The sequence below is a fragment of the Trachypithecus francoisi genome, unplaced genomic scaffold, assembly GCF_009764315.1.
Source record: "Trachypithecus francoisi isolate TF-2019V2 unplaced genomic scaffold, Tfra_2.0 Lachesis_group19, whole genome shotgun sequence".
Taxonomy (NCBI): domain Eukaryota; kingdom Metazoa; phylum Chordata; class Mammalia; order Primates; family Cercopithecidae; genus Trachypithecus; species Trachypithecus francoisi.
Genome location: NW_022681464.1, coordinates 32,099,169 through 32,116,207, shown reverse-complemented (window position 1 = coordinate 32,116,207; position 17,039 = coordinate 32,099,169). Strand labels below are relative to the sequence as shown.

At 41.2% G+C, this 17,039-nt stretch overlaps 1 protein-coding gene across 1 annotated transcript in view; it reads left to right on the top strand.

Annotated features, from left to right (window-relative positions):
• The first annotated feature begins 2,343 nt into the window (after positions 1-2,343).
• Positions 2,344-17,039, top strand: part of LOC117064052 (laminin subunit alpha-3-like) — a 48,307-nt gene continuing 33,611 nt past the window's right edge. The window contains exons 1-5 of the mRNA XM_033178112.1: positions 2,344-2,928; positions 9,555-9,715; positions 12,981-13,089; positions 15,059-15,156; positions 16,067-16,211. Coding sequence (XP_033034003.1) covers positions 2,905-2,928; positions 9,555-9,715; positions 12,981-13,089; positions 15,059-15,156; positions 16,067-16,211 — 537 coding nt within the window. The 5' untranslated portion in view covers positions 2,344-2,904. The remainder of the gene's footprint in view (positions 2,929-9,554; positions 9,716-12,980; positions 13,090-15,058; positions 15,157-16,066; positions 16,212-17,039) is intronic.

Sequence of the window (17,039 nt, the reverse complement as noted above, 5' to 3'; positions counted from 1 at the left end):
AGCTTTTGCGGGATTCTTCCTACCTCAGAAATGGTTCCATCCAAGACTACAATCCACAGCGACCATAAAATATCACAATCATTGGTGGTTTTAGACCCAGGAACTATTCAGCCCCAACCTAAGGAATATGTGGTGACATTCGCCCTCAAATGACATAGGAATCAACTTGAAGTATCTTTTGTATCCTTTCAGCTAGCTTCTCTTGGACAAAAAAGTAAAAAATAAAAAAGGTCTCCTAAAGACTCTTAAATTATCAGAACAAACGCAAAACCTTCATGAGTATGCGGCTTCACCTTTCCAAAGCTGGTATGGGATTTTCCAGCATGAGTCAGAAATATAGACTTTAGCACCCATTGCCTCACATCATAAGAACTAGTAACTTCACCTGGTTATTATCTACACTGTCTGGAGATTGTGTAGAACCAAGGAAGAAGAACCTAGAAGACAAGAAGATATGAATTTCAGTAAAGTTCTTGGGGGTGGAAAGAGAAGCAAGAGGCTATAAGAGCCACTGCTTCTCCATGACACTCTTTCTGCTTTTTTCTGTGTTAAACCTAATGCAGGTTTATTCTCACCAAACAGATTGCCTACAACAGAGAACTCTTTTTTAAGGAAAGGCTTTGTCTTCAAACACCTAATAGCATAGCCAGAGAAGCCATGGGGAGTTGGAGGGATGAAACCTGTTCTCTGAGACAGCCCTCTTTGCTATGTGCTTTAAGGCCTGCTTTGCTTCATGGCAAGGTCTTTTCAAAATAGAGTTCTTGGGAAAAGCTTGGATTCATGCTCAGAGTGGAAAACATAAAGCTTTTCCTTCTGGCACAACCCCATTTACTGGCCATGTTAGCAAATCTTAGGCAAGTCCCTTAATGCCAATCCTGCCTCCTCCAGTCCTGCCAGTTGCTTCTTCCATACAACAGGGAAAATACTTATCTTAATAGGTCTTTCAAATCTGGGATCTTACAAGGATAACACAAGGGTTTGTGCCATCCATTCAAGACAGCAAAGGAACATCAGAAGTTCCGTGCTCTTCTTGCACCTTCTTAGTAGGAAGCTTTACTGCTTTATAAAAAAAGTTCAAGAATGTTTCACAAATGGTAGAAATGAGGCAGAGGAAAATCCCATTGATACCAGTAATGGATACAACGTTGGACTAAGTTCATTATAAAAGTTACTATTTAGGCATGGAGGATGCCTAATGACATTTAGTCTGTGCAATTGTGTAGTAATTCATATGTATGCCTCCATATTATAATCCTATTGTCTCTAAAAATATCTTACTGGGTGCCTACTATGAACCCTTACTATTCTAGTATCTGTGAGACTATAAAGTCATGAGGAGAGACGAGATATGGTCCCAAGCTCAGCAAACTTACTAGTAGAACAGTAACCCTTTAAAAATTTAAACTTACTGAGTCCCCTGAGCCACAATCTCCTACTTTTCCCCTCCTATACATGTCTCTCTGAGGAAAGAAAAAGCCTTGTGGTCTGTGTATGAGCTCTTCGCTCTCCCCTCTTCCCTCTGCAGATATGCGCTGCTGTCAGGACAGCCAGGGGCTGTCAATCATTCACCTCCCAGAAGCCTGCAGCTCTGCTCTTTCCTGAAGAGCTGCTTAGCTGAATTTACGCTGTGGGCTTCGTTTGGCACACTCAGTGGAACATGTTCTTCCTCTGTTTCTTGGGACAGGCAGTAGGCCAGTTCCATTCTGTGAATCACCAAGATCACAAGGCATTGCTTTTTATACCATGCCAGTTGAGCGTTACTTGGGTGTGGGAGTAGAAAGTGATCCACATTCAGTGTTCTGTATTGGTGAAGGCAACCAGCATTTCCACAGAACATTTCATCAATTGACAATTTATTATCTTTGTTAATTTGTGAGTTTATAAACAATCCAGGAGAGACAGTAAAATCTCTCTTGAAACTTGAAGAATAAAAATGTTCACACAGACAGGTTTCTCTCTGATATGTAAAGAATCTTTGATGAATGATTCTTTCTGTTTTGGTGAGTCAGGATGAAGAACAAAGCAGTTGATATGGAGAGTTTAATTAGCGACTTCACCTGGTTGTTATTGATTTAACTAGTATGTTTGATTATTTTATATCCAAAGTAGGGCTACCATCAAAATGAGTGATTCTCCTTTTGGTCTTTATTTACTAGGATTACCTGGTACTGCTCCCCAGGGACTACTATGAAGCCTCTGTACTGCAGCTGCCAGTCACAGAACCATGTGCTTACGCAGGACCTCCCCAGGAAAAGTCAGTATGGGGCAGAAGGTGCAGCCACATCATTGGGGTCCTCTAAATTAGGAGCCTTTAATGCAAGCTTTCATGAGGTGTCTCAGGATCACAACGACAGCACGATGCTCTGGATGATTAGTTGTGATCTTCCTCTATGTCTTACTTGTGTCCTTTAAATAAGATTCACAAAGCACTTTGCACCCCATAGCTGGCTTAGAAGTAGCTACCACCCTCCAGCCTGTGGGAATGTTGACACATGCCCAAGTCAGTGCCCTCAAGGTCAGTCATGCATCCGGTGGGAGGAAGAGCTTAAAATAGAACCCAGGTTTGTGGACCTTTGTTTCTTCTCTTCCCCATGCAGATGAAAATTTATTGCTTAATTCTTGTAGCAGACACTTAATAAGAGTTTGTTGAAGGATGATGAATGAATGAGTGAACTGAATGACTAAGAGTCTTTGGGGATGTACTTTGATATTCCGTTTGATGTTCTCAGTTGTAACTATTGATTCTGTTGTTGTTGTTGTTGTTGTCGTTGAAGTTGCTTGCTCTACCAGCATTTGCCAGTGACCAGATTCCCCTGTACCTTGGCTTGTGAGGCCAGACACTTCTTGCTTGATGGGGAGCCCAGACCCGTGGCAGTGAGGCAGCCCACACCTGCACACCCTGTCATGGTGGACCTCAGCGGGAGAGAGGTGGGCCAGCCTTTTATTTATTATCGAAGTTATTACTACCTCCCCATCTGTATCTGCTGAAAACACTTGGCCACAGTTGCTTCTCAAATTCAGGGGGACCTGGAAGATTTTCTCAGAGGTGTTTATCAACATTTGCTGAGCTATCTGATTTAGGGTGGGGCCGGATGGTACGCTACATGGAGCCATGTTCAGGTTGTTCTTTGAACACTTTCTAGACATGGCAGGGGATGTAGGCAGCCATCAAATCCTTTCTTTTTGGTTATCTGGACTTAGAAGGGGGCATCCTGTTCTACCTGATTCAGGGCAAGATTTCTCTTAAAAGACAGATGAGACTCAATCTAGTAAGCCTCCAAAAATGACACAGCTTACCCTAAAAGGATACCACACTCACTGACTGTTCAGCCCCTTAGGCTAAGCAATTTGTAACAGCTGAATTCCTTGAGCTCAGAATCCGGAACTTCTACACCCACTGGCACCTACCTCATGGCTTGGAGGACAGGTTACTACAGGTCTTGGTATTACTTTTCTTCCAGGAGTTTTTTGAACTTCAGAACCAAATTTAAGATCATACTAATTTAAGATTTGAGTTAGAGCTATAGGATATCAACCATAACAATAAGAACACACAACGCAACACTTCAAAATGAAGACACTGAAAAAAACTTCCTCCACTATATTTTTATTGTTTGCTTTCTATAACATTCTCTGTTTTGTCCTTTTGAGGAAAATATTCATTTGGGGGATTAAATTTGTGGGATGAAAATATACGTGGAGTTAATCGTAACTGAACATTTAGATGTGTACATTTTTGTAAACTACATTTCTAACATTTTGAAGGTAGCAGTTAAAGGCTTTTAAGTATATTTCCTAAGTAAAGTCTTCATTTCATTTTATTTGAATTTTCATGATACAAAATAATAATACTTGTTGTAACAAGTAAAACAACATAGATATGCATGAAAAACCTAAATGATCTTCCCTCTACTTCATTCTAATACTAAGTTTGCTGTATCCTACCCTACCCATGCTATGTGTGTATACACACATACATGTATATAGGTGTACATACATACATATATACATAAAATGCACATACATGTAGATATACAGATACATATACGTGTATGTGTGTGTGTTTGTGTGTATGTGTTCCCGAGACAACAGGAGGTACAGTTGAGAAGGGGCAACCACCAGGAAGTGATGCTGATGACTCATCTAGGAGGTTCTAATCTCTGATTTAACCCAGAGCTCGTCAGCAGGACCTCAAGGCTCTTTTACAATGTTGAAATATTTTATTTTACTATCTCTGGTCTAGAAATTATCCAGCTTATTGATTCAGTTTAATTTATACTTTTAAAACTTTCCAATTGGCTCTTTATCATATTTACTTTTTCTTGTCTTTTCTGCCAGTTTTTGTTTCAGAACTTCATGTACTTTTAAGTGGAAGTTACTCCTTCATTTATCTTTTTTAGCATCCTAAGGGCCTTGGAGCCAGGTGTATTTCAGAATTCAGATTTTTTAAGATTTGAAAAAAGATAACATCTCCAGTGAGGTCTGGGATAATACCCTGTAATCAAACAGGTTAATATTTCTCCAGTGAGAAGCATGACTAGGCCCACCTGGGGAGACACGAACTGACTAATACCAGTTTAGTTCAGACTTTGCCAACAAATGATTATTGGTTAAGTTAGGTAAGGTTTGCCGCCAAAACAGTTACAAAACCTGTTTCCTTTTCAGAGTTTGGGGATTTCCGACCATGGGCCACTATATTTAGTCTTTGTCAGACTATTCCATAAAATTCACCTCATCTGAAGTGAACTCATCTCTGATTATTTTGTTACCTGTCCTTCTTAATATTCGATTTCTTTATGTGTTTTGAAATTTTGTAGCACTTTGGGAGGCCGAGGCGGGCGGATCACGAGGTCAGGAGATCGAGACCCTCCTGGCTAACACGGTGAAACCCCGACTCTACTAAAAAATACAAAAAACTAGCCGGGCGCAGTGGCGGGCGCCTGTAGTCCCAGCTACTCGGAGGCTGAGGCGGGAGAATGGCGGGAACCCGGGAGGCGGAGCTTGCAGTGAGCCGAGATCGCGCCACTGCACTCCAGCCTGGGCGACACAGCGAGACTCCGTCTCAAAAAAAAAAAAAAAAGAAATTTTGTTTACAGGCATATTGGCTTATTTTGAACGAGAGGTTTTTGTCGTCTCCTTCTTTTGCATCTGTTTCAGCCTGCTAGTTTTGCACTGTCTTACCTGTCCACTAGATCCTTAGCCCAGGAGCAGGCATTACAATGTGCCTTCTCTATTGTTATGACATTGAAGATCGCACAGATTCAGACACTGACCCCATGAATGGCATAGCTCAGTTCTTGGTCATGAGGCCACATATTTGATTTTTGGTTCCCAAATTCCATAGCTTCTTTTAAAAATTTATTTATTTTTATATATTTAGGGGTACAAGTGCAAGTTTCTCATATGCATGTATAACATAGTGGTGAAGTCTGGGCTTCTAGTGTACCCATTACCCAAATAGTGAACATTGTACCTAATAGGTAGTTTTTCAACACTTACCCCTCCTTCCATCCTTCCCACTTTTCATAATCTCCAGTGTCTGTTATTGCACTCTATATGTCCGTGTGTACCCATTGTTTAGCGACCATTTATAAGTGAGAACATGCAGTATTTGACCTTCACACAGTTTCTTATAAATCTATAACCCAGGAGGCAGACTGGAAGCAATTTTTTAGCTTCTTTTTAAGTTTGAACATCCTTGTCTTCAAAAAATGTACCTGGATCTGGCCATTGTCTCCTATGGCACATGTTTTATTCTCTTTACTCTGCATGAGCTAAACTGCTGGCCAAAATAACCTGCTTCCACACCTAGGGGACAACAGGCTTGTGACTCCAGTCCTGGTGCCACTTTGGGTTTTTCTTTAACTTATGTTTTAACACCTATTTACTTTTGATTCTAAATATATCTTTTTGTTGTTCTTTTAAAACGTTTTACCCAGAGTTGCTCTCTCTTGGAGCAGGAGTATAGTGAATGTGAATTCTCTGTGCCATCTGAACCAGAAGTCACCCATATTTAAAAAATGCTAACCTATTTTTATTAAAATCCTCCTCTCTCTCCCTCAACTCAGCCACTGCACCATATGCCTCCCCTTCACAACAAAACTCCTCCAAAGTATTGTCTACACTCTCTGTTTCTGATTCTTTATGCCCCACTCACACCTCAACCCACTTCAGTCTGGCTTCCACCTCCCACTCCATTAAATTTATTTTGCCAGGTTTCCGATGAGATCTTTGTCAGTAAATCCAGTGGATATGTTTCAGTCCTCATTGGTTTAACTTCTCGGCAGCTTTCAATGCCTGATGGACGCTCCCTGAATTCTCAAACTCTCTGTTGTTTTTCATAATTTAAGAGCTATCTTAATAATTTAAAAAGTAACGACAACCTGGTTCTCTTTCTACCTCTCTCACCGCTTCCTCAAAATATCATTTGCAGACTCATCCTCCTCTGTCCAGCGGTTAAGTGTTAGAATTTGTCGAGGCTCAGTCCTAGGCCTTATGACTCTATGTTCTCTCTCGAGGAGTCTCATCCATGGCAATTGTGTCAGACTCATCTCCACTCAGATACCTCCCATATTGTTATGCCCAGTCATACCTCTGCTTTTATATGCAGACTAGCAAGTCTACCTTCCTTCCTGACGTTACCTCTTTGATGTTTCAAAGCAATCTCAAACTCCGTTTCGGTATTCCCTACCTAAGTTAATGCCACTACCACCCATCTAATTACATAAGGCAAAATTCTTAGGGTCATCCATGACTTCTCCCATTCTTTCCCCCACCCAAACCAAGCCATCTGTGAGTGTATATCCCCAACTTTTCTTGGCTTTCTCCTTCTATCTCCCTTGTCCAAAATACCATCATTTTCTAGGAGAATCTCTGTAGAAGCCTCCTAATTAGCTGACCCACATCTGCTCTGCCCATTGCACCTCTTGATCTGTTCTCCAGACTATAGCCAGCACTCACATTCTGATGGGCGTATTTGATCAACACTTATTGCTCTTAGGATAGAGACAAAGATTTTAACATGGCTTATCAAGCTGCCCTTTCTACTTCCTAGTTTTATTATACCCCCCTCCTGCTCTCTGTTTCTCTGCTCCTCTGACCTACTTTCAGTCTCTTGGGCTTGCATTACATGGGACTCTACAGCACTCTATGTTGTATGTAGCCTCCTACTGCAAGCCGTTCCCTCTACCCAAACACTGTTCTCTCCCCTGTGGCCTGGTTGTCTGCTCCTTGTCCTCCACACTCAACTAAGTTGCTGCTTCTTCAAGGAAGCCTTCCCTTCTCCCTCATCTCCTTGACTAGCTCAGACCCCTGTCTAACACCTCTGCAGAACATTATTCACATGTAGTTTTATGCTGTATTTTCTAGTTATCTAATTACTTGATTCAAGTCTGTCTGAGGGTATGTCTATCTTGCTTCCCACTGTATACCTATCACCTAGCTGGTGGACTAGCATAGCGTAGGTATTCAGTAATATTTGCTGACCAAATCATTTGAATCCTCATTTTGACATCAGACATATTAGTTATCCCTTTTAGTTGTGTATAGGCAACAGATTTGATAAACCCGCCTTCTATGTCTTTATCCTAAAACACTAGTAACTAGTAGAGGTCAGTTCTGTGCCATAGAACCAGAAATATTCCTCCAGTTTGACACTGATTCCATTGAAGTTCCCCTTTTTAAAGATAAGTAACACACATAAATAATCACAACAGCAAGCAGTAAAGTTTCTGTTTGCCATCTTTTATCTGAGTTTCTCAAACCTGATTTTGCCCATCAAAATGTACCTTAAACTCTTCAAACAAGCCTTCTAAAAGGTAATTCATACAATTTAGAGTGGAAAGAGTAGTAGAAATTTATAATAGAGTACTAGATAGAACTTGCTGCCAATAATAACTTCTGGGAGAAAACCTGATACATCACTGACCTGTGAGTGTTTTGTGGTGGGGCAATGACAGTCAGGCCCTTGTCTGGAGATGCTCAGGGGCGAAATGCTGGCAGTAACCTCGCCACAGGGAGCAGTGGCAGAGCCATATTTCCCTCTAGAACATAGTGTCAACATTGGTGTGGCTGATCTACATTCTTTCCCAGAGGGAAATCTTTCTGTTATTTACGTTGCAGAAAAAAAAATCACTCTGGAAGACTGCAGTTATGTGATTCAGAGCCGTGCAGAAGGAATACCAAATGTGAATTTCCTAAGGCAGGGAGAGGGAGGACCATTTTAATTAAGTGTGGTAAAACTTGCAGCTGGAGGTGGGTTACACTGCTGAGGAATAAGGTTCTAATATTGGCCCAGGCATTAAATATGCATACACACTTTGACCCAGCAATTGCACTTCTAGGAATCTTACAGAAGTACTAGCATTAGGATATACACGTGATGACTGTATACCATTAGAGGTTGTAGGGAAAATTAAAGACAACCTGTGTCCCTCTATAAGGGATTAGTTAAATAGTTTTATATTCATACTACAGAATGGTAGGCAGCTATTCAGAAAATGAAGTATATTTGCATGTAAGTGTATTTGCATGTATGTATTTTTGCCATAAAGACATATAAAATACCATTGAGTAAAAAAAGCAAGTCATGGTAAAAAGCAGTAATCGCAATTATATTCATTAATATTTACATAGTGCTTATTATATCTCAAATACACTTCTGAGAGCTCTGTATGTATTCACTTAATCCTCAGAACAATCTTAAGAGGGGGGTACTATTGTTATCTACATTTTACTAAGGAGGATACCGAGGCATACAGATGTCAAGTAACTTGTGCAAGATCACACAGCTGGAGGCTGTCTGATTCCGGACCCCAAACTCCTAACCAGTAGGTGATATCAGGGGAGGGCATACTTTTTCTGTAAAGGGACAGATAGTAAATATTTTTGGTTTTGCAGGCCCTGTGTCTCTGTCATCGTAGCACAAAAGCATCCTTAATTGTCTACTATGATCACAGTTTTTCTTAACAAAACAAAACATGCGTGTGCATATTTGGGCATAGAAAATGGTTTGGAAACATGGAAATCGTTAACAGTCCTTATTAACACTCCTTATCCCAGGAGCGGGATGTGTGTGTGTGTCACTTTTACATTATTTCCCTTAGTACAATTTAAAACTTCTTTGAAAAAAACAACTAAAGAGCCCAAAGGCACATTTCCATTCCCCTTACTCCTCATCAGTACTTCATTTTTACTTCAAGTTTTAGAATGTCTTTTGCCTTGAGAAACAAGCAGGAAAAACACTCTGGGTAGAAAGAGTAGAAGCCTCTCGAAGCAGGGCTGCCAGATTTAGAAAATAAGAATGCAGGATGCCCCATTAAATTGTCTAAATAAACAATAAATAATTATCTGTTATTTATTTCCATTTAAAATTTAACGGAACACCATGTGTTTTATCTGGCATCTCAACCTGTAGGACCATATTGCTTACAGGGATGACATGTAAAAATACTTCCAGGATGTCTTCTGGGCTCTATTTTCACCATTGCTGATGCACGTGTGGCCTGTACATATCACAGCTGGATCACAGTCTGTCTGCTTGGCCTCTGTGACAGGTGGAATTACATCTGCAGCTGCGCGTCCCACAGGTTGGCCGCTACGTGGTTGTGCTTGAGTATTCCACAGAGGCAGCCCAGCTGTTTGTGGCTGATGTGAACGTGAAGAGCCCCGGGTCTGTTCTGACAGGCCAGGTGAACATTTACAGCTGCAAGTACAGGTACTCAGTCCCACCATGGGAATTCCTCTGTAAAGGTACCATTAGGAAATCTGCTTTAGGAACTTTGACGGTTATTTGCATTGGGAGGTTGTTTTCTGTTTGAGGCAGCTCTTGAAAACAAGCAGGTGTTTAGTTGTGTGGTCCAACGTCATCACCAATGTGGGTATTGGGAGCCCTCTCTATGGGCAGCGTAAAAATATGGCATTTTCTTAAAAAGCTGTATGCTGTACTTAGCAATTTGGTTCAGATTCACATAGCACAACACAACCTCTTTATTTGATTCTCTATCACTAAGGTGCGGTGCAATGAACTCACTGCTCTCACCTCAAAGGCTGTGTCAAGTACCTGGGTGCATAGCATAAGGAAAAAGACTCGTTCTCAGTAATGTTAGGGGGTGCATACCTACCTTTTGCAGCACACCTTCAGAACTGGGGATAATTAATGTTTGATGATTGTCAAGTGGAAAAAAAATTAACAAAGGACTTCGAAATTTGCCCTGATGAAGTTCTTCTCTTCCAAGAGCACTAACTGACAAGGGCTTATTAAAAATGGTTTTGTTTGCATAATATTTCAGGATGCACGCACATGTTCAGAGCATGCTGTAATTAAATAATCAGCACAAGGGGTGTTTCCACGTGAAATTAATTGTATACTAAATGGGACTGGAAGTCAGGGTTCCTTGAAACAACAGGTGGAGCACTGCAGTAAAACCATCCAGTTCTTGGCCACGGCCATAAACATTGTATTACTACTACTTTCGTGTTGCTTTTCGTCAAACCCAACATGACCTGAAGCAATGGACCTTTTCCCTGTTGCAAAAATGAAAACAAATAAAAACTTATCCAAAGAGTTACTTTTAGTAGCTTAGAATGGAAACTTTTATGAGAATGGATGAAATGGCTATTGAATGAACATCATGCCCTCAGTAACCCTAAACAAGCATCTGTGAAGTCTTTGTCTTTGGGTGATGATAGAACCAAAGAAGGTAATTGTATTTGGATTTTTAACAGGAGCACAAAATGGGCCTAAAAGAGTTCCCCGGGGATGTTCTGTCATTATCTGAAGATATGAGTTGTATCTATAGATGAAATCAGCAACCACTGGAATGTCCACTCCTGATGGGTGGGTCGCCACCTCACCTGAGGCCTGGAGACTCTTAGCCACAGGGCCTGGGGCAGGGCTTCTCCACACCCATTTGTCCATGCCCACCCGCCAGTTCAGCTCTCCAGCTCCTTCCACTTCCAGATCCCATGGCTTGACTACTGTTGCTCAGGATACAAAGTGGAGATGGCTAAGGGGGCAGGAGGAAATATTCATGATAACTCTGGTGACTCTGAATCATCTCAGAGGAGTTCTGAGAATATCTATGCCAAGGAGAGAAGTGGTTTCAAAACCAAAGAAAGAAAGGACACCCTTTCTGGGTACCATGGGTGTTGTTTCATGACCTAAGTCTGAATGGAGTTATTGAGAGTGAACTGCATGTCAGTCTGCAGATCATTTTGGCTCTAAACATGACAACACCAAAGTCCTGCATTAGGAGTTTCTATCCTTAGAAACGCAGGACAGCATGGTTTCAGTCTAGGAACCACTTTCATTGTGTTTAGCCACTCCAAGGAATGTCCTGTTGTATTTTTTCACGTGGCTAAAATATTTCCTCTTTCTCTTCCTTGTCTGTCATGTGGATAAGTGAAAATGAACAGGCTACAAGTGTGGGAGTTCAAACAATATGGTGCAACTGGAAAATATTTGACCCATGAAAACCTATGTTAAATGACAGGCCCTTTTAGCATTGCAGCATATTCTGCTGAGGTTTCAACTTTCCCCAGCATTTCTCAAGTGAGTTCTAACGATGTTAAAAAAAAAAATCCCAGCAGAATAGCAGTGGTGCTAAAGAAAACCACTTTTCAGAGTAGTGCTGTGATAAATCTAATCTGCTCTCCATAAAAGAGATGATCATTAGTGATTCAATCAATCTGGTTATTACTGTTAGGCTATTTCTTAGGAGGAATTTTTTTTTTTTTTTTGAGACGGAGTCTTGCTCTTTCGCCCGGGCTGGAGTGCAGTGGCCGGATCTCAGCTCACTGCAAGCTCCGCCTCCCGGGTTTACGCCATTCTCCTGCCTCAGCCTCAGGAGTAGCTGGGACTACAGGCGCCCGCCACCTCGCCCGGCTAGTTTTTTTGTATTTTTAGTAGAGACGGGGTTTCACCGTGTTAGCCAGGATGGTCTCGATCTCCTGACCTCGTGATCCGCCCGTCTCGGCCTCCCAAAGTGCTGGGATTACAGGCTTGAGCCACCGCGCCCGGCCCTACTTAGGAGGAATTTAATATGGGATAAGGATAAAACTAAGTAAATCACTTAGTATATTTAACCTTAGGATTATGCCTAAATCCAAAAGAATGTGTTTTAATGGACACACACACACACACACCACACACACACACACTCACTCACACTCACATAGGGGAGTGAGAAAGAAAACAACGGTTTATTAAGTTTCTAATGTATAATACACACTGGGCTTGGCTTTTTATATAACTTACCTCATTGTAATCCTCACCAAAAAAGTCATTGCCTAAATTATTTCAAATATTTCTCAGAAATAGCCCTTTTGTTTTAATATAACAGTAGTTTCAAATGATATTTAGAAACAGAGAATTTGCAATGGAGTATGAAGTCAGAAACATTACTCAAAAAGTACCTCCTGTAAGGGTTTTACCATTAGAATTATTTGGTTCAAAACTGTGAGCTTTTAAATGTCCCTGAACTCTGTATCTCACTTGATGTGATGGAGGGAAGAGACACCACAGGTAGAAATGAAGAAGGAAGGAGGAGGAGAACCAGACTGAGTTTCAGAGGCAAACTCGGGGTCTTATCCATGCTGGAGGGGGTGGTGGCTGTGAGGCTAGTGGATGACTTTAATTGTGAATAGTCCCAGGAATGTTGGCTGTGCCTTAGAGATCTGCAGTTACTGACCCTGGGGCCCTTTCTCTCGAGGACTAAACCTAGTACTTTATAAAGCCAGGTAGAAAAACTGAATGGGGCCTTTAGCCCTGAGAGTTACAACACTGTTCACAGCGGGAAGGTTCTTTTCCCCATAGAGACTGCGAGCTGCATCCCTCTTCAACTCATCATGCAGGAGAATTCACTACAGTTCATTCAGTTATAAACACGTGAAACCAAGGAGCAGTCAGCCACCCCATAAGGTTGTGCAGAATGAGGGAGATGCTGAGAATCAGGCTAAGAAAACTCTGTTTTATCTTGCAGCGTTCTCTGCAGGAGCGCTGTGATTGATCACATGAGCCGCATCGCTGTGTATGAGCTATTGGCAGATGCAGACATTCAGCTCAAGGGACACATGGCCCGATTCCTTCTGGTATGCTTCTGTTTTGCCCATTGAATTTTAGAAGCATTTTGCTGATATCTATATTTTTTGAAGCTTATTAAAATTTTGACTGGGGTTGCATTACTCCTGTAACCTGTGAAGAATTGCCAGTTTGATATTTATTCTTCCTATCTAGAACCTGACTTGCCTCTTCATTTGTTTGAGCCTTTTTTGGTATGGCATAATAAAATTTAGTCATATTTAAGCACCTCTCACAAAATCCCATTTCATTAATTTTTATTCATTTCTACTATTATAAAGAAAATGTCTTCTGTTGTTGTATTTCCTAGTTTATAATTATTGCCAGAGTTTAGAAATCCCATTGCTTATCATTTATTTCCTTTTCCATCTTACTATTTTATTATCTCTATTAGCTTCTTGGTAAATTTTATCAAAATTTTAAAGCTTGTAATTACCTAGTTTGAAAAAACTATTTCAAAAAGAATATCCTTCAGTTAATCATATATATATATATGTGTATATATATATTATTAAGAGTTAAACTATCAAGTATGGCAGACTAAATAATCTTCATGCCCACCCTTGTAATGGCATGACTTGAACGTTGAGGGTTCTGATAAACAGAGGCAGTGGGATCTCGCTAGAAAGGAGGTGGCCAGATTTACAATGACTATCTCAGGGAATTTAAGATTCTCTTAAGTGTGAAGCAACTTCCTGTTACTGATGATACTACGCATGCATCACACCCTGGCAAATGCCAGGCCCCCCTGTGCTAATGTATTTGAAATATTTGTGCCTGATAGTATTAAAAACTTGGAGCCTACTCTTAAGAATTAGCTGGAATTCAGTTTTTAAAAAATTATAATTATAAAATTGTGACTCCTTCTTAAAACATAACAATCCAAGAGAATCTAACCTCTTCATCTTTGGACATTATAATGGAGCTGAATGTTCATCATTTAAGAATAAGTGTTCCCTTTTTTTTTTTTTGAGATGGAGTCTCGCTCAGTCACCCAGGCTGGAGTGCAGTGGCGCGATCTCGGCTCACTGCAAGCTCCGCCTCCCGGGTTCCCGCCATTCTCCTGCCTCAGCCTCCCGAGTAGCTGGGACTACAGGCGCCCGCCGCCAGGCCCGGCTAATTTTTTGCATTTTTAGTAGAGACAGGGTTTCATTGTGTTAGCCAGGAGGGTCTCCATCTCCTGACCTCGTGATCCGCCCGCCTCGGCCCCCCAAAGTGCTGGGATTACAGGCGTGAGCCACCGCGCCCGGCCAAGTTTTCCCTTTTTGAAGTAGTCAGATGCCATTCAGAGTCAAGGCTGGCTAGAACATAAACTCTATGAAGGCAGGGGTGTTGTCCATCTTGGACTTGCAAGACCCCCTAGTTTCAGTAGTATTCAACAAAAATGTTTGTTGTGTTAATGAATAGCTTTGCAGTCAAGCTGGTAATACAGTTTTGATTTAAAATAAAGTATATTGATAAATTAATGACTGAGTTTCTTGCGTGGCTCAAAAACTAGCTCTGGAGACAGTTCCTTCAACAAAGGCCAAATGTGCCTGAGATGGGAGTCATTCTTTATTAAGAAGGGTTATTTCTAGCAGTGGCAGCCCTCACTTTGAAAAGCAGGCTCTCTGGCCACACACCACACCCCCTGTCTTCCTCCCAACGGGCCTGAAAAGCCAGGATTGGCCCAGGACAAGACAGAAGTCACTGAAAAGAGTAGTTTCTGAGCTTTCTTATGGTTTTGTTCTCGGTTCTGTTTATGTAAGTATTTCAGCAGTAATTCAGTCAGTAATTCTACAAAACAGTAAAAAGGATTTGTTGCACATAGTGATGCCTGAGGACATGCCATCCTCCAATATTTACTACTTTAAAATAACAATTAGAATTATTATGGATAAATCCTTTGCTTCATCGCTTTTTTAAAAGGGTGTTTTTGGCCATACCATTGGTTTTCCTGGTAACTGCAATGTGCCTTTGTGTATTGTATTTGCTCAATAGCATCAAGTGTGTATCATACCCGTTGAAGAATTCTCAGCTGAGTATGTGAGACCGCAAGTCCACTGCATTGCCAGTTACAGGCGATTTGTCAATCAAAGGTAATGTGTTTCCTTCCTGTCTCCCCGTTCATGTCCTGAGTGACACTGGGATGAGTGTAAGGCCGAAACTTTGTACTCAACATCAGAAATGATCATAAGCCAAGGTGCTAAAGTCTGGTGGTGGATTTAAAACAGAAAGAAAGAAAAACCAGCTAAATAATTTACCCCAGCAGTCTTTCCAGAATTCCATAATATCAGGAAGCTGATCCAGGAACAGCCAGGGAAATGGTTAAGCCTATCCCTGGAGGGCAGGAACCCTGAGTTCTATTCTAAGCCCTCGAAAAGACTCGTTTCCTTCCAATCTTTTAATCTCTCTGTCTGAGACTCTTCATTTGGAAAACCATGAAAACAATGACCTATCTCATAACTATGTGATGAGAATCAGCTAACTAATGCTTATTGGGGTTTTGGTAGGGTTGTTTTGCTGTAGATTCAAAAACAGCTTATGGGCATGGTCATGAAATCTGGTGTGCACGGTTAGGACTGTAGGAACCACCAACACAATGCTTTTCTGGTTGTGCGTAAAAGAGACAATGTGCATTTTTTCTTTCTTCTATAGTGTTCTGTCAGTATTTATGTTTAGAGGTGAATCATGTTGTATTTCATTGATCTCATTTTAACAGTTAATTTTAGTTCTGGAAAGGGAAGTTTCTGTGAGTTTCTATCTAACTTACTTTACTTCAAAATCAAGATTCTCTGTGTTTTAACTAGTTTAATGGAACAGGTGGCTGGAATACACTTGGCATGAGTATCATTATATAAAGATCCCTAGAGTTCTGTGCTGCCCCCAGCACTGGATCCTTTTGATGCCCATGTGGTTCTATGCTCCAAGTCTGTCTCTTCACTGATGGACAGTTCTGTAGCTTTGGGTTCTTTTAAAAATCAGATTTTTAAATATTCTATTTTTCAGTGCCACCTGTGTCTCCCTGGCCCATGAAACTCCTCCAACAGCATTAATTTTGGATGTTGTAAGTGGCAGGCCTTTCCCTCACCTGCCCCAGCAGTCTTCGCCTTCTGTTGATGTTCTCCCTGGGGTCACCTTGAAGGCACCGCAGGTAGTGTGCTGTTTCTAAACCAGTGGTTCTCAAAGTATGACCTCAAGTAGCAGCATCCACATCACTTGGAAATTTGTGAGCAATGCGGATTCACAGACCCACTACTGAGTTGGAAGCTCTGGGGGTGGGCCCAGGAATCTGTGTTTTAACAAACCCTCCAGGTGATTCTGATGCTCCTAAAGTTTGAGAACCTCTACTGTCTTCTGTGAAGAGTCCAGAAATGCAGGCATCTGGTTAATCCTGCCTAGGACCACCCCTGCCTGATGCCCTTTCCCTCCTAAGCTTTGTCCACTAGACATTTGGCAATTATTCATGGCCCATATTGTGATATCTTATATTTTTGTGGACTGCTGCTGTTTAATATAGTTATTTATTAGTTTTCTTCCCAAGTTGGCTCATAAGAATTTTAGAATAGTTATTGTAGCCAAGAACCCCCCCGTCTTTTTTTTTTTTTTTTTTGAGACAGATTCTTGCTCTGTCACTCAAACTAGAGTGCAGTGGCATGATCATAGCTTACTGCAGCCTCCAACTCCTGGGCTCAGGCAATTCTCCCATCTCAGCCTCCCAAGTAGCTGGGACTAGAGGTGAGCACCACGTTGCCCAGCCAATTTTTTTTTCTTTTTTATTTCTGTAGAGATGGGGTCTTGCTATGTTGCCCAGGCTGGTCTCGAACCAGTAAACTTTTTTGTATCCCCCACTGCACCAGCACAGTACCTTGCAGGTAGGAAATTCTCAATAAACATTTGTTAATCAATCATCTAGAGCACAAAGGTGAAATATAATAAATTAATGCATTTTGTAAGCTAAAAAAATCACAGGACTTTTAAA